Below are 25,527 nucleotides of genomic sequence, written 5' to 3' on the forward strand. Positions count from 1 at the left end.
AGTGACAGTGACAACCTCTTACTTTGGCCACTCTGAGCAAATATCCCAGGAGAGATACCAGTATGTGGACTGTGGAGGAAACACAACCTACCAGCTGGGCCAATCAGAATATTTAAATGTACTTCAGCCTCCACAGTAGAAGCACCTCTTGGTTAGTGTGGAATGACTGCTGTTGATGCTTGCAGAGATCCTTTGAATAGGACTGGTACTACGTGAAGGGGAGTGTATGTGCATGTAAAGCATAGCAAACATGGTGATTTGTTCACTTCAGACACAAGGAGGGAAAAGGTGAAAAATGTATATAGATGCACTTGTTAAATGTTGTGTTTTCCCCTTCTGTTTGCTTTCTATTACTGTAAGCACTTCTGTCAAGTTGTGTGGTGGGAGGGAGAGGGGCAGTATCAGATTCTTGAACTGAACTGGGACCTTTGCTTACAGTGTGGTACACCAACTTAGAGTAACTGTGTATGTCTATGTTTAGGTGAGATGTCTCACTAATGAGCATTTTAGAAAAAATGATACTCATAAATTTTAATTTTGTACTTCAGTTCTTGATATTTGACTATAAACTGGCAGTATTACTACTTAAGTAACAAATTACTTTGAGGTATCTGGGTGTGAAACTTCTATTAGTAACCCAGTGGTGATGGTTTTTTATTTTGATATTCTACTTCTCATTTGCTATACATGATTAGAGGTGACGTGCAGTCTTTGAAAACCAGGAAAGCTGTCTTGGATAACACTATACTCGAATGTGCAACTTCTAGAATCTGGCATAGTTTCATTCATATTCCCTCCTGCTACCTCTGGGATGTTATAAGGAGAATGTATGTTAGATTCAAACTTGAGTTTAAAAATAAAGAAACAACAACCCCCAGAATCATTGCTGACGAAGGAAAAAGACTAGAAAATGAACGAGTAAAGACTTTGATAGTGTCTTTCTACTTTATTTTTTAGTAAGCTTTGTGTACAGCTATTAAAAGCAAGACTGCAGTTGGAACTAGGTGGGAAACTGGACACAGGTTTGGGCAGCCTAATGTAAATTTTCATTTTTATTGTTTTAATATACTGTGTATCTAAGCTACTTGTGTTAATATGTTGGGGTGTGTGTATTCAGTGCACAGGTTCAGTAAGCAATGCAGTAATTACCTCAATCTCCAGAGCCCTCACAGTTCACATCTAAGTTATGTAAGGGAGAACAAAGCAACTCTTTCTGTTAAGAGTAAATGCTGATGTAATCATGATACTGACTTTATAACAAAGCTGTTAAATGGCTTCAGCAGGATAGTTTGCACAGTGAGAATTTCCAGGGTTATAATCAAACATGGTGACTTGTAAATTTTGGGTCCAAAGCTGCTTGACTTCTGAAGGCTGACTGTTCTAAGGGTTAGGTATCAAACTTTTTAATTAACTAGATCAGGATTGTTTTATTTCTCAATTATACAAGATGTACCTGTAAAAGGTACTATTGAGATTTGCATTATAATGAATAGTTTGGTTTTTTTTAAATAGATGTTGCGGTTTTTATGCTGCCCATCTCCTGGAAATAAGCTATATAAAATGAATTGGCAATAAACACTATGGCAAAAGCCTGCTGAGTAACTTCTTGCAACTAACAATTTCATGCTTCAGTACTTCAGTGAATGTACATGTCTGTATTACTCTTTTCTTTATTGACCTTTCTTAGGTGGACCTACTTGGGTGGGTGGGGAAGAGAGTATCAATGATTTAAGACTGATATAAAAGAAATGAAGTAACTATACAAAAAAACCCAGCTCTCCTCTGTTTGAATTGCTATGAACACTTACGCTGAATGTCTATGAGAAAATCTTGGAACCTAAACTGTCTATTTCATGTAACTGTTGATAAGATAAAAGATATCAGCTTTTTGGCTTTGGAAAACTTCTGGAACTGGAATAGTAAATTCTGATTTAGTATAGTTACATTCTGAAAATTACTCTTGAATCTGGGCAGTTAAAAGTAAACATTGTTACAGCTTTACGATCACAAGGGAAACTAGCTCACAACGGACTCTGGTCTTCCTAGAGTATAGATGAGTTCGGTCCTGTGGCTGATAAAATGCCTGCAGAAGCTTGTCTGGTAGCCTGAAAAGATGCAGGTAATAACTAAAGACCAGGGTAGTGGGGAGCTGGGTAGAAGCAGAGGTGAACTCTTCTTTGTTATCTGGTGTAGAAAGATTTGCTTGTATTGGAGAGCAGGGAGAGTTCTGGTTTAAATCGTGTCAGATCTGAAGTCAGCCAGCAAGTGACAGGGCTTTTCTTTTCTTCTAGGCCTAAGTATTTACATCTAGAATGCTGGTTTTGTTTGGAGTTTGTAGGTTGTTTGGAGTTTTTAAGTAGAAAAAGAACAAAATTACTCTAGGCAAATATTTATATCAACTTAAAACAAATTTTTCTCTGAAGGATAAAAGATAATCTAAAGTAACTGGAATAGTGTAAGGATAAAATTATTTGACAGTAGCAAATGCTGCTTGAACAAGCATGCTTGGGGGGAGGTTACACTGTTTATGCAGTATTGGGACTCAGGTTGACCTGAAAGTTTGAGAGAGATGCTGAGTAAAATACATACTTAAATCTGTGGATCTTACATTACATGAAGTGTTTGGTATTGGCTAATTTAAAATAATAAATTGAGTGGAATTATTCTTTCTGCATATGTGGTAGAAGGGGGAAGATACAAATCTTAATGTCTGTCATCTGGGATATCTAATGGATGTAAACTTTAACACCATCAATTTGTGGTAGACTTACTGAGTGACTAAGTTTTCATCTTAAAATAAAGGATGGGGTGAAGATCCTATTGGTTAATTCTCCAATTAAGTCAGTTACAGGAGAATCAGAGGCTTAAAATTCCACATGTGCTAGTATGTTCTTGCAAAACTGTCAGCATATTTACTAACCAAACAAAGACAGAATTTCAATTTAACTACTAATTTTAATGTAACATCTCATCAGATAAGCAGGTAAGCATCTGTTTGAAAACTTAACTTAGACTTTGACTTCTGTGGCTGAGCTTGGAAACATGCTAAGGGAGCAAGGGAAGTCAGTATTAACTTGTATGACTTTGTAAACAAGCTTATGAGAATAGATCCAAGTGACAGACCTGTAATTATTTCACATTTATTTTTTATCTTGATGGGGGGGGGGGCGAAAGGCAAGCCCTTTGGCTCAATGTAAATCAGTAAGTACAAATTCTCTTCAGAAGGTCAGCTGGAAGAACAGTTTGTTTTAGGGTGGGGTTTTTTTTGTTTGCTTTTCTGTGTGGAAGATAGTTTCTGAAGGTCTTCTCAAGTGATTCAAACTTCATTTGTAACTTCCTCATAATCTGTGAATACAATCAAAATACATCATATATATACTGGCATTGTGGTGTTGTATTTCACAGGATCTGTTTCTAGTATAATTCCTTTCTCTTGAATTCTTTGTAGCACTTGTACCAAAACCTGTTGCACTTTAAAGTGGAAGCTGTTATCTCTTAAAACAGTGGTCCAGATGTTGCACTGTAATGGCACAATTGAAAAACAAAACTGAATGTATTCTGTATAGAATAACTGTAAAAGGTCAAAATTATGACTTAAATTAATATGGAATGCTGAAATGTGTAAAAATACTGGCGACTTGACCATTCTGACCTGGAGAACAAAATTATTTTACATTTTAAATATGATGCTTTAAAAATGAATGAATGAACCCACCAAACAAACCATCACATACTCATTTGGAGAGATTTAAGGGAAGCACTGTTACTAAAAGGTGTAGAACCTGACACTTAACTCTTGAATTCCTGTTCCTGGTGTTTGGAAAAGCCTGTAGAAGTTCATCATTTTTGTACTCATGTTGATACTTAAAGGATTGTTGCTTAGTTTTTAATCTTTTGTGAAGACAAGCATAAGTATCTTTTGGTTTTTCCTGTGTGGTATAGCTTTGAAGTTCCTAATGCACTTGTGTGCATGACCTTGATATTAACGTTTTGATGTTTATATTTTGCAGCCTTATGTTGGCAGACTTAAGTATCTGCCTTAGTTGACTTTACTCTAAATTATCCTTGAAGTTCTGTAAGTGAATAAGTTTATCATAATAGTGCATTGCAAACGTGACTAGGCTTTTTAGCGAGTGCTATATAAAGCTAACCATTTAAGCGCTGAATCTCTTAAGTGCTTGGATTCAACTGTGAAGAGTCTTTAACCGTCTGACTGAAGTGGTGTGCCTTCATGATGGAAAGCATGGTGCTTGGAGTACTATGAGAGAGATTTTTGGATTCAGAAAATGTTAAAAGAAAAATAGCATTATTCGTTATTCAGCATTTAAGGCTTCCTTTTTGTTTTTTTTTTCTGGTGGTGGTGATGGGGGACTTAGTTGTGGCTTTGCTTTTTTTTCCTACTCCCTAAATCTGCAGCGGGATGTTAGTCTGTTCCCGAACTGCACCTTCTGAAATGGGTGACTTGGTTCAGAGTTGGGCAGCTACATGAAGCTTAACATTAGTTAGACTGGATTTTGAGAGTTAAGAGACAAGTAAGACTAGCCGCAATACCTTTAAGAACTAAACTTTTTACTGTCTTAACAAAATGCTACAACCCTAGCAATGATTCCAGGCTTACTGTTACTTCTGAAAAGGAAGGGTAAGTAACATAAGTGCAACCAATGTACTTCAATAATGGACTACAGCAACTGGCAAAACATTTGTTAGTGTTGGCCCTGATCATGCCAAGAAGTCTAGATGTTGGGTTTGTTTGTTGGTTTTTGTGTTTGGTTTTTTGTTTGGGTTTTTTTTTTTGGGTGGGGGGGAAGAGAGAGGAATACAGCCCAACCAAAACACATTCAGAACAATAATTTCAGTACAGTATGGCAAAAACATTTGGTGTTTGTAGACTTGAGAAGTCACCTTCCTATTATACCTTTAGCTGGGGAATTCTGGTCATTACCAGAGGAGAAGTTTGGGATAGTTTCCTCTGCTGCCCTACAGCTTTTGCATGCAAGCTTGCTTTTCTGACTGTAGGCAGGCCTGCTGGACAGGAACAGTTGGCTGCAAGGAGTCTGTACAATGGGCCCTGCAGTGTAGTGTGAGACTTCGGTGGCAGTAACATACTGATCCTCTTCCACCAACCATCATAAGTCTTACAACCTGGATGTGTGTCTTTTGGGTACTGAAACTGATTTTGCTTTGCATGGGCAGGGATATCTAGTGCCAGACATGCAAGTATATTACAGTGCCTGAGCATTTTGGGTCCAACTGTCAGTGATATAGTCCTTCTTTGTTTTGTTTAAGGAAGCAAACTTAACCACTGGTAACATCCACTGTACAGAGTGTGCATATAATAGCTTGAGATATGTATAGAAATACTAATGAGTGATAACTATTTTTGTAATTTCAGAATTGCAAACTGTTGTTCTTGTGACTGTGTAGCAAACAATCTATCAACTTAAGCATGATAAACACTAGAAGTCAAGGGTATTTGGACACAGAAGCTGTCTTAATGTAAGTTAACTGGGGCAAAGGATCTTGTTATTTAGAGCTTCAAAATATGGAGTTAACTTCATTATGAATATGTTTCTAGACAGGATTGTTTGGCTCAAAGAATGATATTAAATTTTCTATTTAAAAAAACTTGGGTCATGTATCTTTTTTAACTGACAATATTTTTCTCTCCTCCTTCCCTATGCCCCACGAGTTTTCCCCCTATCTCACCATATTTTTCCCACAAGCTTTCATGTATTTTCAGTGGTATGATTTTAATTTTTGTAACGTTGGCATCCCATGAGTGAAACCTTTGCAATCTACCTTTTTGGTACTATGGTTTATTGTGTTAAGTCTGTAATAAACTGTGAGTATCTGAAAGCTGAGCACCATATGTGACTGAATTACTGTTGTCTGGCTGGACTGCTACAGTAACAGTTAAAAACCCGGGCTGTTGTGGTGGGTTGATGCCAGGCGGGGGGGGGGCCCACCCAGTTGCTCATGCACTCTTGTGGTGGGATGGTGGAGAGAATCAGAAGAACAAAAGCAGGAAAACTCATGGGTCAGGATAAAAACAGTTTAATAGGGGAAGCAAAGATTGTGCACAAGTGAAGCAAAATAAGGAATTTATTTCCTTACAGCAGGCAGGTATTTACAAGGGGAAGAGAAACACCATAACCCGGGATGTCCCTTCTTCTTTCCCTGAGCTTTTATTGCTGAGCATGATCCCATATGGAATATCGCTTTGATTAGTGGGGGTGTCTGTCCTGGCTGTGTCCCCTCCCAGCTTCTTGACCATCCCCGGCCTAGTCACTGCAGGGTTGGGCAGAGTGGGGTAAGAAGATGAGGCGGCAAAGGGAAAGGAAACTTGTGTTGTATGAGCATGCTCAGCATGAGCCAAACCACAGTGTGTTATCAACAAACCCAAAACACAGAACTGTGGGGTGCTGTGAAGGAAACTAACTCCATCCCAGCCAGACCCAGTACAGCTATTTGCAAATTTATTTTAAGGGGGCATTATTGCCTAAAAGCTTCAATCTTTAAAAGCTGGACAACAAAGGACATCACTTTGAAACATTTGCAGCATTCAGAATACTCAGATGTTACAGGTAGTACATGTTCTGGAACACCTTAGTGTTTGGGGTTTTTTTTAAGGTTTCTTCTGGAGAAACCTATTGTATATTCATGACTGCTACATTGTTTTTCTGTTATGGATAACTAATGGAAGTCTTAATGTATAGAGGAATTTTTTTTGGCCATTTTGTTTCAGCTTGTAGATCTCTTAAAAATGGCTTAGTTTTTTAAAACTAAGTTTAGATGAGAAAATCACTGGTCATGCTTCCTATTTTCTTTTTTTTTCCCCATATAGTCCTTCTTCCTTTCCAGAGTTGTAACAATTATCCAAATCTTCCTATTTGGACAAACTCTTCATTGAACACTATCTAAATTGGAGAACAATAACCTTTAAGCAGCGTGTTGCCATGTATAAATAAGAGCCTGAAGACATGTGAAGAACTGCTTCTGTCTTGTTCTACCTGTCTGGGGACAGGTAGGCAAAAGTATATCTTTAGCAGTGAACAGTTTTATTTGGTCCAGATCCTTGAAACTACACACTATTTGGATTCCTCTCATGTTTTTTCCATTGGGACCATAGGGTTCAGAGGTGAATTCCTGCCAAGTTAATTTCAAACACCACCTTGCCTGTCTGGAGAGTGGGAAGAGGATTAAAAGGGAATACACTGACAGATGGGAATAGGTAAACAAATGTGAATTTGGACAAATTTAAAGTAAAAAAAAAAAAAAAAAAATTCTATTCTGGAACACCCAAAGAAAGGGTTTTTGAGATCTAACTACTGAAAGATCTGACATCTTAAAATGGCCTAGTTTCAAAGACCTGACAATGACAGAAACTTCTGAAATACTTTTAAAGTTTCCCTGGCTGTCTGTAGGTTGCTTTCCTTTTACTTCTCAATTTCATACAGCTTTCTATATAGCTGTGTAACTGAGTGCATACTTAGGATATGGTCTTGTGCAGGTACACTCACCCGAGAGGACTTTGGGTACACTAGTGATGAATGGCAGTGTTTTCCAATGTGAAGATGATGCCTACCTGGCAACTTAAGGAATACAAAATCACACTTCTAGTTTTATTGGTATTCTCCTGTTGTCAGATAAGGTAAAGATCCCTCTACATTTTTTGGTTTGATTTTTGTTCTGTCTTTTTTTTTTTTTTTTTTATTCTCCTTTCCTTTTTGTTCTCCAGGATTCCCTGCCTCTTAAGCCCAGAGCGCTGAGATGCCTCACTGGTGTTTCCAGTGTATGGGTAGCAGGTGCCACACAGTTTAATGAGCTGTTATTGGCACTGTGGAGCTGACATGGCTCCATAATGGAGCTGATTTTTCATGAGACAGTGAATCACCTAATACAGTAAAACTACAACTTGATTAAGGAGCTTCAGCATCACTTTAATGTAACATTTCACTGACTGCAGTTATGGATACCTGAAATGTAATTATGTATATTGTTCTTGAGAGGTTTTTAGGAAGTAATACTTCTAGCAGCCCTAGTAATACAGTTGAGGTTGACGAATGTAATTTGCCTTTGTCTGGCTTTTCTTCTGACAATCATACCACAATACTGTTGTTCTGGTAGTGGTCAGAGGAATGACATAAAGGTTACCTCAATAGCTAGTAATATCTAGAAAAACAGCAGGTAAAGACTTACTATGTCTTTAATGAGGTTTGGAGGCTTACATTCACCAGGGTATATATTATTTCTTAATCGTGAAGTCTGGCTGAAATAGTTTAGGTTTGGGGAATGTTAGTGGCTGTCTGCATGTAGATCCACTGAAGTGATTGAATTCATCCACCATAAACTTGTGGCAAAATTTTACATTCAGTGTATTTAAACATGTTGACACAATCAGTGCAACTATTTCACTTTCCATGCTGACTAAATTTGTGAACTTTTCATCAAATATGCAATGATATAAAGAAATGTTAAAATAAACCTCAGAAGCTCAGAATATTGCTGTAGAATATAGATTCTGAAACTCATGCCATCTACAACCATTTTTGCTTGCTGCCCATCCAGAGATGGGGGGAGCTGCTATTTCCATGCTACTTTTAACATACTACGTGACCCAACGTGCCTGACTTCCCTCTGAATGGTTTATGACCAGGAGAGGATCCTGGCACTTTGACATCTCTGCCACCCTGTGTGGCATGCCAGGATCCAGCTCTGAGTATTGGCAAATATTCTCAGGGATCAGAACTGGAGTGTTGCCTTGTAGACTTCGGGAGGTCCAGCAGTGTTCACGGAGGGACCCAGCAGCTTTAAGCCACTGCTTTCTGGACACGAGTTAAGCTGTTGTATAGACATACCTGGTGTCTTACTCCTGCAGATGGCTGCCCAGCTTGCCTTTGGTTTGCTCTCGCTAAAAATGCTAAATAGTAGGACAGAAGGAAGCAGAGACAGAAAAAATAAAATGTGCTAATCTTATGTTGCATGCTGACAACTATACTGTTTGATATGCTAATACTTGAAAAATCCTATTTAAACTCAAAGCTAGGCTTCTCAAACATGGGATTAAATTTCCTTCTCAAAAGAGCAGTAGAAATGCTGAATGCAACTCAAGGTTACTTAGTAACCTTGATGAGACAAGCTAAACCCAGGGGAAGGTGTGTGCAGGGTTCTCGATTTAAAAAAAAAAAAAAAAAAAAAAAAAAAAAAAAAACCCCAAACAAACCAGAAAGAACCTACTTGGTCCCTACGGCACCCCCCTCCAAAAAAAAAAAAAAAAACACCCAAACAAAAACCTCACTGCTATTGCAAATTTATTTGTAGATTTAATTTACAGTGCAGTCTGAGGCACCCTAGGTTTTATTCTGGTGCTGGTTTTTTTATTTAGTTTTTGTATAGGGAAAGCTAATCTGCCAAGGTCATTACACACTCCTGCCTTCACTCTTGTGGGTGGTGCCAGGAGCCGGTAGCATGTGCTGGGGTCAGGAGCCTTGTGTAGCTCAGGTGATGCTTGACGAGCTGAAGAGCGCTCCCTGAGGAAGGAAACCCGGTTAAAAGTGTGTTTCTTCACCTCAGCCCTTCATCACCCACCCCACCCCAGTGTTTGAGTGGAACCAGAAGCAAAAATAACCTTCTAGAAAAAAGCAGGGCTGTCCCAGTTGAACTGTTCAGATGAAATGGATTTTTAATCTAATAAATCTAGCGTATGACTTGCATTCTAAATGTGTGAAATATTCCCGTTCAGAGGTCTTTTGGTTTTTAAAATGTAAGAGACCTGAGCACATATTACCTGTGCAGCAGTGAGGGTACAGCATCGATGCAGAGTTCAGTAAAACATCTTGAGCAACCCTTGTTTGTGTCTGTGTAGCTACTTACAGCTTACTAAACTCTAAATCTGTTTTTCAGATTTCAAATCTGTTTTCTTACCTTTCTTGTGATGGCCTGGTAACCACAGCCTACTTTGACGTTCAAGCTGAATTGTTTGGAGGTATTTTTTGATCCATTTTTGCCCAGTGGTGCTCCTGCTATGTTGCTCTTCGCCTTTGCTATACCAGCAGTGAGTCAGTGGTGCTGATGATAGTCTTTTTCAGAAGACCAGAAGAACACTGCAGGGAAGGTTCCTGCCAAGGTACGCTGTTGGCTCGTTCATACCCAGCTCGCTGCCAGCACCCCAAGCCCTTTTCAGCACAGTTGCTCCCCAGCCCCATGGTGCACAGGCTGTCTCCTTGCAGGTTTTATTCCTTTCCAGGTGCCGGGCTTTGCATTTTTCCTTGTCAAATCCCATCAGATCCCCAGGACCCATCCCTCCAGCCAGTCCAGGTCACTCTGAATGGTGGTCTTCCACTTGAGTGTATCAGCCAGTCCCTCCCAGTTTGGTGTCTTCTGCAAACTTGACGTGTGCATTGTCACCTTCTCAAGGTCACAGATACAGTTGTTGAACAGGACAGGTCCCAGTACAGACCCCTGACCCCAGTTAAAGTACTGCCCATTAACCTACTACCCTCTGAGCCCAACCATCCAGCCCGTTTTTAAACTGATTTAGCTGTCCGTCTATCCAGAACATAATGTTCTTGCTTGGATACGAGAATATAGTGGGAGATGATCTCGAAAGTCAAGCTAAAGAGGAGATAAATGATATCTCCCTTCATCCCTAAATCCAGTCACGGATCATGATATCCCCTTCATAAATGCACTCTGACTGCTCCCAGTCCATTCCCTCCTCTTTCCCAGGAGTGTCTTCCAGACGGACTTGCTTTGATTTTCCCACTGAGGCTGACTGGAGCGTAGCTCCCAGATTTGATTTTTGGTGTTTGCTGAAGGTGAAGACAACATTTGCCTTTCTCCAGCTGTTTTGGAGCTTTCTGGATCTCCACAGTCTTTCAAAAATGGCCTTGCAAGGTCATCAGCCACTTCTCCCAGCACCCCTACATGCAGAGGGCGAGTCCGTGCCTCTGGAATGGCATCAAGGGGCCGAGCACGTGGGAAATCAAGCAGTGAATTAAAGGCCCTGGGCAGAAGGAAAGCTTTTGTAGAAGCTCTCCTACCACCCAGAGAAATATTATGAATTTCAAAATTACTCTCGATGAGACTGATGTATTTTAATTCCCTGCAAATCAACATTACCTTTTTATCCAGCTGAAACCATGACCCTTGACTGCCTCTGAATTCAGTGTGTTTGGATTGTTCCTAAACCTAGACATGTGCAAGGTCATTGTACATCCATGGGAAGGGACATTACCAACACAGTGATTAATTCCACTACCACTGTGTTAACATGAACATACGTACAATGGGATAAATGTGTTAGACATAAAGGTGCTTACGTGAGATACTCTGTTCAGGCTTCTGGACTAGGAAAACCTGTTAAGAGATGATCTTGGTTAAAAACAATAGCTGTGGACTCTGTCCCAGGGGCACGTATGCTATTACTGAGGCAACTCCAAGACCCCCATCGCTGTACACGTTTCCCTTAAGATGTCAGTGATGGCTTTAAATACCTGTTGTGTTACAGAGTACTACTATGTAAAAACCCTTTTTTGCATTGTGTAAATGTACCTATCTTGGTATCAATTGCTCACCCTGTTCTCCACTAGATGTCTTCATTGGTAATTTAAAAGTACATAAAATCAATACCGAACATTGAAAGGTACTTTTAGCTGCTACCTAGGGAACGGAATATAGAATGTACCTGTTCAGACTTCTGAGTTTTACCATATGATCATCCTTAGATAGTGAGTTGTTAACACATTGAGAAACCTATCCCATATGTCTCTAACACATGCCTGGGAATATCTTAATTCCCAGGCAATGCCTCCCTGTGCAGTTTTTAGAGCACTCACATAGTAGACTTGAAGTTTGTATCTTGTTATTTATTTAAAATTAGATGTATTGCTTAATGGTTCAGACCTAGCATTCAAAACAAAAAAAAAATCCTGAATTCATTCCTAGGTTCTCAAACTGTGACCTATAAAGAGTCCTTATTTTGAAATATGCCCTTATTTTGAAAATGCAGATATTTTTACCTCTTTGCTACAGAGACACTTATTAGGATATATCTTCAAGGTTTGTATGTTAGTCATCACTATTAATGCAAATGAGATTTGGAAAAGCGATTTCCCCATGGTATGAACAAGAGTATATTTGAGTTACAGGTACCAGTGTAACTGGAGTGGCATCTATTTCTTGTAGACACTGAACGTTGTAGTAAATGGATATCTGGTCAATAAAAATAGCCTGGGGTGAATGAGTTGTTTCTCAATAGCTGGGAGAAGGGAAGTTCATTGGGAGGGTGCAAATGTTTAGTGCAACAATGAACGCAGTGAGCAGATTCATTAGTGTTTCACATCCGTGCTCCTCTAGTTTTTACATCTATAAGGCATTGAAGAGCATCTCTGATGTTGCAGGATACGTCTGCAGTGTGACCATGCAACAGACAAACTGGGACTTTAGGTTGATGAGGGTGGCGTTTTGCTCGATTTTTTTTGCTTAGTCTCCTGAGTTGTTTGAATAATAGGTACTGTTAGCAGCATTACCTTACAGGGGAATCAGTATAGCCTTGATCTGGCAATGTAATACACTCACGGTGGGCCTCAATAAATGCATTCCCAGATATACCTTCTCTGTTTTATTTTGGGAAAGGCATCTGGGCAGCCTCTGCGTGCTGCTGATAGTGTGATACTGAACCATGAGTGGGTGGAATCCCATGCATTACTGCTTCTGGATAACTGTTCAATACCTACAGTCCAAGCACGTACAATTAAGTATTTCCAGCAAGCCAGAGCTTCTTTGCCATTATATCTTCAGGAAAATTGGAACCTACGTTTGCAGCTGCTATCGTGACACTATAGCAGATGTGGTTGTATTGCCAGGCGCTGTGGCCATGACCTCTGACAAATTGCTATAGTGCAGCAGTGCAGGGGCTTTTTGTTGTTTTTGTTTCCCAACACTGGTCATTTGAACTAATCACCAACGAGACTTACAAATGAGCGTACCCAGCTTCCTGAGGTTTGGGTTCCTGTGGGAGAGCACAATGCAAATAGCACCGCTGCCTTGCAGTGGCAGTGGTCACTCCATTAGGATGGCTGATTGATAGCAGGAGGAGGTATGCAAGTAACTGCCAGGAGACATAAGCTGAGGCTGTACAGAATCTGACCCAAATCTCATCTGAAGTGTCAAGAAGAGCAATTACTTTATTATGGAGGTATAGGAGACGATTGGTGATTCAGGCTGGTACGCGCCTGTGCACGTGCACACGTTTTCCCATGTGGGCTACTGATCCGTTGCATTTGCAGTCTCCCCTTTAAGCCTGTGAATACTATGCTGAAAACTTACAGTAATAAAATTCATCATTAGCATAATGCAGTTCAAAAAAAGATGGTTTCTGGTCTGACGTTTGAAGGCAAAACAATACTTTTCATTTTTCTCTGTGACTATTCTTTAGCTGAAGTAAACAAATTCTCTCTGAAAAACATCCATTCAAATTGCATGAATGTTAAGTAGTGATGTCATCAGGGGAGTTTAGAGCTGACTTTAAAATTGATGACAGTATACAAGTCACAGAAGATCTTCATTTTTACTCATCACCAACCGGTCATGTTGTGCTGCAGCTTTAACTTGAGATCAGTGAGCACTTCCACTGAAAAATACTGAGTATCCCTGGGAGAAACGTATTAAAAAAATCACAAACATTCAATCTTGTTCTAACTAGCAAAACATAGTTATAATTGACAAAAGATCTGAACATATGAGTACACACAATGTTACTGAAATATTGAGTTTTATAAATAAAATCTTCTCTCAAATGGCACACTCACTCCCTTAGAGTTGATGTGATACATTGCATAATAAGTGCTTTGGTGAATCCTTTTTGAAAACAAAATATCAGTCGTCAAAAAATAAATATGTATAAATAATATGCATATATATATGTATGTAATATATATTTTAGATAATACATATTGTATATATTAATAATATATATATATGTGTGTGTGTGTGTGTGTGTATCCAGTACAACAGAAACTACCAGGAAGGAAGAACAGATGTGTTACTTCTGCTAGTACATTATACTGAAATGCTGACTCTGTGTTTGGAATATTGATAAAGTGGACCAGTTTTTAAATATCCCTTGGAAAGCTAATGAGATTTGCATCTGTGTAGCAGCTTTCTAAAATAAAGCCATTCATTTAAAAGATGAATGAATATATGTCTGATCCAACTTCTTGGCTTCTGTGCTTTAATCTTGGGCACGAATATTACTTCTTATTCAACAGATTTAAGTTCTCTACTTCTCCATTTGGCAGGTGGTGATAGGAAACCATGCAACCTGGAGAAATTAAATTATGCAAAGAATCACAGCCAATAAACTGACTGAAATAAAAAAAAACACATTCAAAAGTAAAGCGAGGTCCTGTGTAACAGTACTATCAGCTTGTAGATGTCAGAGGAAGGAATTGTAAAGTAGACGTAAAAATCAGCTTTACAGCATTGTTTAGCAAAAGGACTCATCCAATTCTCAGCTCATCTTTTCAAGTTTTTTTTCTTTTTTTTTTTCCCATAGAATGAAGAATCATGTAGTAGCAGCTTTTTTTATTATTATTTTTTTTTCCCTGTTACAAATACCTCTGTGTTTTCCTTTATCAACCTAATCATTAAAGGAGAAGTATAAAACAAATTATTTTAGGTCATTTTGAAAAATTGAAGTTCCTGCCAATTAAATGTTAAATGTGTCATGCATAAGAAAAGCAGTCATTCATGTGCAGCAATAAGTGAAGTGTAATTAAGATCATTTTAGTAGAATTTCAAGTAGTTGGATAGAAAGAAGATATACAACTCTTTGATGGTAGGGAGAAAAAGATGGTTTATCCCTTTCATCCCTAGTTCTATTATAAAGCAATATAAAGTAATCGGGATACCAAGGAAGCAGTGTCCAAAACGCATTTTGGACAGTTCAAAGCTGAAAGCACTCTCAAACCATTATGATTTTATCTGAAAATTGTTTGTTTGTTTTTTTAACTGAGTTCTTCCAAATGCATCGTGTTGGTTTATTAGTGTAGCACAAAACTCGAAGTCCAAAACTATTTTCCAGAGATGTATCTTTTATAGGCTTGATTGTCCTTTATTTTTCTTTCTGTAGACATTTACAGAATGCTCTTACTGCCTAAGCCTTATCATTAAATTACCATTGCTGGCTGAAATTTGGTATTTGTAGAAAGATTTATATTTTATTTTGAATCAGAAAAAAAAATAGGAATTATCCAGGAAGAACTATTCTTATTAAAATATAATTTGGAAATTTAAACTATAAGGATGTTATCAGGTAATGTATTTTACTTTGCTGTAGAGCAGGATCTAATAGTCAGCTTCAGCCCCTGCCGTAGTTCCTGAGCAGGGGATCTGGCTTGCAAAGAGACACCAGAGTTTCCATGGAATCTCTCAGGTATAGCTGAACCCAGGATTTGGGGGATCTAAAATTGGTTAAATCAAGATGAGAGGCGTTTGAATTTGGCAAAGGTTTCAATATAAGACCCATCACTGTGATTGGTCTCTCTATTTGAAAAAGTGAAAACTATGAGACTAGACATTAAACTTCTGCCTGGGAAGAGCGGTGGCACTGGCACTGCTGATGTTCTGACAGCCTTCACCTGTGGTGGTCGTTGCTCTTCAGTGAGCAAAAATGCACTGTAATTTTGACCTGTGGCGCATGAAAAAGTGTGTATATGTGTACATATACACATGTATGAACAAACATCTGTGTTATTAAGCACTGAAGGCCCATGACAGAAGACAAAAAAGTGAATGATATCAATAAGTCTAAGGATTATTCTGGGGTTTTTGCTGACGAGTAGGCTATTGGGCTTTAATATTGTCTTGTTTAAACTACACTTCTGCAGAAGAATTGTTATATAATGCCTGTCTCTGCCTTCTCTGTAATAAACTGATGGTCTTGACAGATTTTCAGGAGACATGTGAGGCTCATTCCTTAACAGTCCCAGGAGGGATGTCTTGATGATAGATAATGACTGTATCATCTAGTGTTGTCTCTAGAGTGACGTTCCCTCCGGAACAGGGTGACTGGGGAAAAAATGGCTAATGGCCCAAACTGAATTGACATACAGACGGAAGTTTTCATATGACAGTATATCAAGCTAAAGGCACGTTCTGTGTATTGATATACATCACCTCTCCTCAGTGTGTTGTTATCCGAATCATTTCCTGACATAGTTTATTCAACAGCCTTTCCTACTTCCCTCCGGCCTGACTTCTGGCTACAACTGGTGCAGCATGCATTCACAGCATGTGCAATGGAAGTGTCTGGCTGGCAAGCTGTATCCGAAAGCATAGTAAGCAAAACCACAACAATGTCTGGATGCTGTAACCCTGGACACGCCAGGTGGTTGATATAGTTTCTAGTTTAACTGTCATTTGAGATGCATTGAAAGTGAATAGCAAAATGAACATTTGTGTAAGTAACACGTGTCTTTTCTTGGGATATCCAGGACAAACTTTCCATGTGTCTAGATACAAAATGCATCTTACAGCCTTGCAGGTCTTACACTGTCCTATGTGGGTAGACTTCTTGTGCCTAGCTCACAGAGATGAAGGACCTGATAGTTTCAGATGATCTACAAGGGCTTCCCAGGCAGGCAGCTGAAATGGGACTGTGAAGGAGGAAGAAACAAACACTAAAAGCTTCTAGGTTCTGGGAATTAATTACTTGATATCCACAGAACACATTAACAGGCTTGAAGGAATGAAATTAGATTAGGAAAGAGATGTTCCTTCTTACAGGTTTCTAACCTCCTGGTTTACCTCTGTGCTGGGGTGTCTTCCAACAGAACCATTTCATGATTAATTTTCTTACATTAAGTTTTTGTCATTTCCTGCAAAAATAATAGCACATCTTGCTGGCAGGAGATGGCTTAAAACATTGTTGCCCATATTGTCTGTTTCCACTTATTCTCTTGAATATATGTGACTGCACATATTCAGAATACACAACTCATACACAAGATTGTAGAGCCATCTGCAGCAACAAACATGAATAACAGTATGAGGTCAATAAAATTAATGAAAAAATGGTTAGCAAAACTTATTCCTGCACCTCTGGCAAACCTACAGCATTCAGTCAGAAACATCCTTTTGTGTCGCATTTTGCAAACACCGAGAGTGAATGGAGAATAAAATGCTAATTGCTCTGCTACAAACCAGCTATGGGCTAGGTGCAAGCCTCAATACAGTCAGGAGGAAACTCCTACTGAACTGGGATTTTGGAGCAGACTACCTGAATCATGGAAACAATTATTTATTAAAATTTTGATCATTTATTTAGTTAAAATTTTAAACATTTTTTTTTATTAAACTAGGGGGTTTGTGAAGTTTATTATTTTTGAGGTCTTTGGTCAGAAGTTATGTTTAAATATTACTGATTTTTTTTGATATAATTTAAATAGAAAAAAGTTGTGGGTTTTTTTTTTTTTTAAAGCCAAAATTAATGTTGTAGATTAGATAAATACACCTATTTAAATTTTTGATTGGAGCAATCATCATTCTGCCAGTGATTTTAATGTGATCTGGAAAGGCTGGCATCACTAGAGCTATGATAGCCTTTGCTTTTTGCTCAGAAGCAGCACAGAGCTGGAACTGCGGAGGAGTAAAACAAGAGATGCTGCTTGATCCAAATAATACCATGGGGTTGTAATGTAATGTGAAGTACTGTCCGGACACTCTGACCCATTCCATTTGGTCACATACTGGATGTGACAGTCCTGTTGGACAACTGGAAAATAGCCCTTAGCTTTGCGGTTGTTCGAAGGACCTTCAAGCCTGCTCATCTGGTGAGCTTGTCAGTCAAGTTCACCGCTGGAAGTGCGGGGACTGAAGGACAGGGCAGCACTGCCGGGGTTTCAGAGTGTCCCTTCAGCTTCAGGTGCAGACAGCACCCATGAGGCATGTGTTAAGGTGCATCTTGCACTACTTCGTGCCTCCTCCCTGCGTGCTCATGGCTTTTCACATGCTTCTGCCTTTTCCCGGCAGGTGCTCTGGATGTGCCTGCGGATGCTCCATGGATGTGGGGTGGCAGGGCAGACGTGCTCTCTTGTACACCTTGTGCACATCCTGCAACAAAGTCCCTCAAGCCTTTCCTCGGGAGACTGCTGTACTCAGTGTGACAAACACCACTTGTCAGGCCCCGTCAGTTCGGGGATTTGATGTCCACAGACAGAAGTTATTTGTTTATTTAATCTTAATTCCATGACTGCATTCAAGGCAGTGACTTTGTGCATGTGTTTGCTTGCTCCTATATGCACGCTCACATCCTTGTACCCTTGGGTCATTGTACATTTAGCTGGAAAAATAAATGTATGTGTAGTACACTGTTAATATTTAATCAAACTCCCCAGTAAGATTTCTACCAAGCTAATGTTCAGGAAACTAAACAGAATAAAATAAATAAAAAAAAGACAACCATCATAAATGGGGTTATTTTGTAAATTCTGAAGTGAATTGGGTTACTGCACTGTTAGATGATAGAGAAAATACTGTAGAGAACATATTCTTTGCCATGTATCTGCGTTTTCATAAATAACAAAGTTGTGGGGGCTTATACTGTGGATACAATTCCCACTCTGTTTTATATTGTTAACATATGCTTGGATGAGTTAGTGTCCCATCATAAATTCAAGCCTTCAAGCAAATTCTGACAAATTGTAAATGTAATTTAATTATGTTAGGGGAAAGAAACAAAGACATTTCTTAGGCTATGAGTTTGCAGAGAGCTTTCGTCCCTCACTGGGCTAGCTTTATGCAACACACTGACTACAGTCAGTTTAACCGAACCAAGTCCTAGAGATGTTTATGTGTATATATATATACATGTGTGTGTGTGTGTATACATATATATGTGTGTGTGTGTGTGTGTGTGAATGGGCTTTTTACCTGGTTTCTCGCTGGAAAAGTTGCTTTTCTTGCTTTCATGCTTTCAACACTATGAGTGAACTGTAAATTAACATCGTAAAAGACTGTCTACAGTCTCTGGTTCCTGACCATACAGGTACTGTTTGGGCGAAGTCTCCTCTGAACTGTTGAACTGTGGAAGAGCATGTTAAATCTCTTTTTAGATAGGCACAAAAAAAAAATCCTATTTTTAATGTTGTGTGAACAAACATTTTAAAGCACTTGAGTACAGCTGACATGGCAAAAATGAATGGTGGAGTTTTTCCTCATGTCACGCAACCCTGACAGAACTTAAGATTTCCTCTTTCTTAGCCTCATCTTCAGTCTCTCAGGCCACAGATTTCTTCAGACCACCACCACACACCATTCTTCCACGCTTGTCAACGCTCTCTGGAGAGAGATGAGTTTGTTCTGTCCCCAGCTTCCCAGGTGTTGTGGTTTCTGTTGGAGTCACACACTGATCCTGCTCGTGGCCTGCTTCTTGGCTCACAGGCTCTGCACGGAGCATCCTTTCTCTGAAAAAAATTACTAACAGGGAGATCAGCCAGTCCCTGGGATCTTCCCAGGGGGCCACACTCCCTGCTTGACTGTTAACAACTGTGGAGGGCTGTGCCCATCTGAGTTCCTCCTGATGGAAAACCATCTAGACAGTGATGTTTATCCTACCTTGCAGTTCCTCTGCTCCATAGTGACTGTACTTCCTTCATCTTCCTCACTGCTGTGCTCCAGAATGCTATATGCTTTAATGGCTAAAACAGATCATTTGCAATGCTGGTCTTGGTGTTTGTACTTCAGATTAAAGGATGTGGGTTTGACAAGACATCTGCTGAGCAAACCACTTTTCTTTTTCCTTAATCAGCATACTGTGCCCCGATCCTCTTAATCTCTTCTAAATCTCATGGCAACAATAATTGAGCCCACAGACTCAGAAGCGTAGGCTCTTATGGGATTATTTATGGCACTGACTAATTTGGGGTTTATTTTTTATAAGAGTGCTGGTTTTGGAAATCTAGGCACCCGTAATTTTCTTTCCCTTAAAAATTTTATAACACTCTCAGAAACTTCCTCTTTTCCAATATTGTTTTTAAAACAGTAATTACTCTGTCAGATAAATCAACAAATCCTTTAGATTAGATATTTAGCAATGGGACCATTTCTATGTGCACTCTTCAGTGCCCCATAAAAGGTGTACCCTTCCCACAACGGGGTTATATTAGGTCTGCCTCTTTTATACAACCATCAATTTTTGCAGCACTTGCAAGGACCTGATGCCTCAGCTGCCTTCATTTCTGTTTGGTTGGTGACTTTTAATGGATTCAAAGGCAAGAGAGAGGTTGGGGTCAGACAGAGAGACCAAGTGTATGCTTAAGCTTTGTTTCTCTAGCACCAAGCTAAAAGCCAATAGTCTCTGCTTTAATAAGACTGTACTTTTTAGCTGCTTCACCCACAAATCTGATTCACAGGATTTTGATTTGGACAAGCCTTGCAAAGGTCCTTTGTAAATGGGTCTTTGCATGATGCAGGAGTTACATAAACGAGTGCTGTGTGAACATGTGAAACCTGATGATCCCTTTGCACTGTGCCCTGCAGATGCAGGACGTGGTAATGAAGGGAGCATGAATGAACAAGCTTATTCATGAGATACATAGGCACCTTTCATTAGAGCTTGTGTGACTTTCATGAACCAGATTTGGATCTGGTTTCTGAAACTGGCTCCACTGCTGAGTCACTGTGTATCGGTGGCAGAGGACAGTATATGAATAAGCCCTAGCACCAGGGATCTGTGTCCTGCTCCGCCGGTGACTTGAGACTAACATTAGCAAAGTAATTTTCTATATATATATTGTAGTGTTCCCACCCCTGAGAAAGGGAGGGGTGAAGACAAACTCACCTTTTCTGGTGCCAGGATGCAGAGGAGATGTAGAGGAAGGAAGTGTAGAGGAATGAAGCTGGGTTAATTAACATTGATAATATACAGCTGTGGGCTGGCTTCGGCGGTGGTGGGTTGGCTGGTGTGGGTAAGGTGCAGCTGTGGCTGGTTCTGGTAAGTAGTTAAATAGCTCTAAGGGGTATAGGAGAAGAGGAATGAAGGAAGAAGAGCATTGGGTGAAGAAAGACCCAGAAGAAGCAGAGAGAGGAGAGTGAGTGCGTGCCCTGGGTTTAGGCGAGACAAGCAGAGGCAAGAAGCAGGGTGGGCTGGCCTGCAGAAGATGAAGACACAGCACGAACAGTAGATGAACTGTTGCAACCTTGTGTGGGATTGGTGGCTGTGCTGGGGCGAGGCGTGGAAACTGCTTCTTGAAGTTAACCTGGTATGGGGTGGTAAAAGCCTTGTTGCAGCTGGCTAGCTTTGAGACTGCTGCAACACCAGGACACTTGGGAAGAGCTTGTGGTAAATGCAGTGTATGACTAATCTTTGTTCTTCATTGTCCTGATTAACTTGTCTCTTATGAGAACTGCAGAAACTTCTATATTGGTGACTTCTTGGAGCTACAGAGCCCAGGTGTTGTTAATGCCATCACATAGGCAACCAGACAGTCACACAAATAAGCAAAATTAATGCTAACTTCATACGTGTTTGTCCCTGCAGCGTCTAAGTATCCTTGTGCTGTACCAATTTTAGCTCTTGGATGCGGAGGAGGTAGCTGGTGTTTTGCCAGTCTAGGGGAGGAAGGTGGAAGGCAGAGGGTCAACAAGTGACAGGAACTGAAACCTCTGCCTTTGAGATGTGTTATCAGCCCTGGACATGAGGGAGAAACTGTGATAGTGCCAGCATGGCTACTGTCCTTAACATATTTCTTGGGAGATTGCTGCACTCCCAATGGATTTCAGAAAAGCAGAGCTCCCTGACCTGCTGTGCACACCTTCTGAGGCAGGGCAGCTGCCAGGGCAGAGCACCCAGCTTGCTGGCTCATGGTGCTGGGCATCTCAGCAGAACCTCACTGTAATGCCCTCTGCTTTTCCTTTCTTTTTCCTAGCTTGGTTTCCATTAAACACGTCACTGCTGGACAACACTGCAGCAGTTGAAGCCTGCTCTTCTATATTGATAATGTGAAGTGGAAATCATGTTGGTCCTGGCATGCTCATCTCCTCTGGCCTTTGTGACTGTTCAGTTTATGGTGTAACTGTAAAGGTAAAATGGAGCTGCAGGCACTTTTTCAATGTTTGGCTTCACCTGTGTTTCCTGGCTTTGTGGCTATCACCTTCCCGAGGGTGGGAAGGAAAATAATGTACCTGGCCAATTTTCCATATTCTACAGAAGAATTATGGCTTGTAGAGAGAGAAAAGAGATGGTCCTCACCTTCTGAAGTGCCCTTACCTCTCAGATATGCTCTCATGAAATGCTCCAAATGAAAAGCTTTTGTCTAAATTTTTTATCATTTAGCCAGATGTGCAACTGTTGTAGAGAGGCTTCATTTATTGCTTTGCTGAAGCCTAGAGTCATAATTACTGGTTTCATCTGAAGACTATTTCAGACTCAGAATTTTTGGGAAAAGGAAATGAAAGTTGGTTCAAGAGACCATTGTTTCATGAACCCCTAGTTCCCACTCAGGAAAGTGTGTTCGTGCCACAAACAGATAAAAAATACAAGGGTTCATTCAGGAATGTAACATCCATTCACACTCACAAAACCAAAGACAGGATTTATTAGGCTTTGACATATGGATTGAGTATGCTCCTTTTTGTTTCCAGATGACGTTTTAATGCTCCCAAACTTAGCTAAAAATGTAATTGCTCCTCAGTTCCACACAGACTCACAAACCTCCTTTGTCCCTTCTTGGTCAACCATTGACTCTTTGTGAAGCCCAACAAGGAATCACAGTCTCAACGGATAGTCCCACTATGCTACACAGTAAGGGGGTGGGAGTGTGTGCGGGGAAAGGAATATCATGAATTACATATAAAGTTCACTGAGATACAGCCACTGACAAGAAGAGTAATGACTAGCTTCTAGGCTTAACTATTTTAGGCTTTTTTTAAAAAAATTTTTTTCCTCTTCCCATAGACTTTCATTACTGAGCCACAAAGGTATAAATGGGCTGAAAGTGTTTCCTGTATTCATAGTCATGGAAAAGCTACCAAGTAATGTGGGACATGCACATTTTTCATGGCGTCGCATTTTATTTTTAAGTTCAGAAATACCAGCTGCTTCAGAAGAACAAACCTACAGTCTCCCTTAAACATGAAAGATACTGCCTGCTTCCTTCTCCCTGTGCAAGTCAGCTGCTGGACTTGTTTTAATTCACAGAAATGAGGGGAATATCCACCAGGAGCAGGTTAATCAGGTCTTATCCTAATTTTAATATTGAGAGGAAGCACTAACTAGATTTCTTGGGACGTGTGGGTGATATTCAAGGCAACATGGACTAAGATAGCCTTAAGGCATAGCCATGCTTTTCCAAGTCTGTACTGTGCTAGAGGCTGAAGCAGTCATCAGTACCAAGTGGAGCATAACCAGGCTTCTAAAATATGCTCTGCTTGCTGTCACCTGCTGTCACTTGGACACTGCTATAGAATTACAAGGACAGTTTCTGGGGTCTCAGGAGCTGCTGAATGTGCTGGTAGCCGTAAACTACATCATCCAAGCCACACAACACAAAAACATTATACATTTATTTATTTAAAATTCAACCGGACACACAAAATCGCACTGTTTCACCAACTTTCATGTGTATGACTGACTTGCACATTTTTTATGATAGCTGAGTCCCTTCAGGGTAAGACAAATGCTTCTACAAGTTAAGGTACAGACCTATGGGCTATAGCGCTGATGAACCCTCTGCAAAATGTCCTCTCGCTTTGCCAGAGAGCTCTTGGAAAGGGCTCAGGGTGTCTCTTGCCAGTTTTGCCCTCACTCTTTAGCAGCCTCGTGTCTGCCAGCACGTTTCCCTCACCTCCCAGTGAGATTGTCATGCATAACCATCTCAAAGCCTTATCAAAGCCACAGGAGCAATAAGTTGAAAAGCTAGTGGCAGGCAGTATAAATCCTGTTCTGTTGCAGCTAAAGCTGGGAAACTTGTTTCCTAACTTCCTTTCATGTTTGCACGGCCCTTCCATTATATCGTGCCCAAAGAGCATTAATAAGGACAATGTGTGTGTTGCGGTCTGCGCTGACTTGCCGATTGCATCCTATTATGTATTGGGATAAGAGTCCTGCTCTGCGCAGGCAAGAAGCTGTAGCCATTTCCACAGACACTGTGGATGTTCAGGGTTAACATCTCAAGTTCTTCTAGCCTCCTAGGCAGCAGAGAAGTGCTTTGCTCATCAGTCCGGGGGCAGCTCTCAGCTCGTTCCTATTACGCTTCCCCCGTACTGTGCACCAAAATGGTACATTTCCCTGGCTGAAACTTCACGGTATGGAAGGCTGTTTGCAACAGGGCTATGCCAGGGAGTTTCTAGCCCTTGCGTTATTTTGTGCCCAGCCCTAAAGCTTTTGTTTAATTAACAGTGTATCTTTTAGACACAGAAGCTATCCTGGCAGCCAAGTGTCCTGACTTTAAAGACTACATGTATACCACCTGTGTAACGAAGTAGGGGGGTTGCCCAGGGATAGTTTCAAGCCCTGTATCAATATAGAATCAGATTTTTTTTGGCTTTATTCTAGCTGCAAAAAATGACTCCAAAAGCATCTTCTCACAAGAAAATGTTTAAGACTCTAAAAACCCACAGTAAAGGTAAGGTGCAAAGTTTTACAGATGATGTTAATTAGCAGCTGAAATAATTTGCCAAGAGAAAAGATTTTTCCACCCCTTGCAGCACTATAGATCGGAACATTTAGGACATGGGAAAACCTACCATGACAGCTTTAAAGTGACTTAACCTCTCCTCACTTTACCATCCGATCCTCTTCATTTAGTATGGCTTATAATTAGCTTCTGCAGGCTTCAGTCAGAGGTGCTCGTTCAGAAGCACTTACCCGCAGCTATTCCCTTGGCAGCATTACATGGAAATGCTCGAAGCTCTGGGGCTCACTCTGGGTGTAAGTGGGACCAAACCACCCACTTACAGATCAGGAGGGTGAATTTTGTTCCATAGCTTGTACTTGCCATGTGTGTTAAAAGCAAAGCCAGGTGTTGCTGTGTTTGCTTCAGAGGACTTACGTGGCCTTACCCTGGAAACAGTAAGGTAAGCACTGTTGATGGGAGGTTTCTTGTTGATGATGATTGTTTTACTCTTTATTAGAGGCGACACCAGAATTTCTTTCTTAACATTTAGCAGGACTGAACTCAAATTGAGGTTGACAACATTTTCTCTTCAGATTTTGTTGGAACAAATAAGAAAACAATTTAAAATATATCAATTTTCTTTACAGTCTACATTAAATTACAGGCTCCTAAGAAAAATGTAGTAGCCTGTGTCTGTTTTCTGTGAGTCTTGTCCTGGAGTTCTCTGAGTTGCTGAGCAATAGAAAGTATAGTTAGGGCTTTACATCAATTTCCATGTGAATTGGATATACATGTGAACCCTCAGATGCACACAATTTGAAAGGACATTTACTGACTCCAGAATTTATTCAAATTGCTTGTTTTTTTTCCCAGTGCTCTTGGTTGTAAACAGTTGTCACAACGTTTGGTT

The 25,527-nt window shown here is 40.1% G+C and overlaps 1 protein-coding gene and 1 long non-coding RNA gene across 4 annotated transcripts in view; one reads left to right on the forward strand and one right to left on the reverse strand.

Moving 5' to 3' along the window:
* TMEM106B (transmembrane protein 106B) overlaps positions 1-4,578 on the forward strand; it is a 28,478-nt gene extending 23,900 nt beyond the window's left edge. For all 3 annotated transcript variants that reach the window (XM_080383071.1, XM_080383073.1, XM_080383072.1), the window contains exon 8: positions 1-4,578. In XM_080383071.1, coding sequence (XP_080239197.1) covers positions 1-139 — 139 coding nt within the window. In that variant the 3' untranslated portion in view covers positions 140-4,578.
* Positions 1,514-25,526, reverse strand: LOC308062111. Its single transcript, XR_013927487.1, has 2 exons — positions 2,543-25,526; positions 1,514-2,307 (listed from the first exon to the last, which is right to left on the reverse strand). It is a non-coding gene; the product is annotated as an uncharacterized lncRNA (long non-coding RNA).
* Between the last annotated feature and the right edge of the window lies 1 nt (position 25,527).

This window comes from Falco punctatus (genome assembly GCF_963210335.1).
Source record: "Falco punctatus genome assembly, chromosome: 4".
NCBI lineage: Eukaryota > Metazoa > Chordata > Aves > Falconiformes > Falconidae > Falco > Falco punctatus.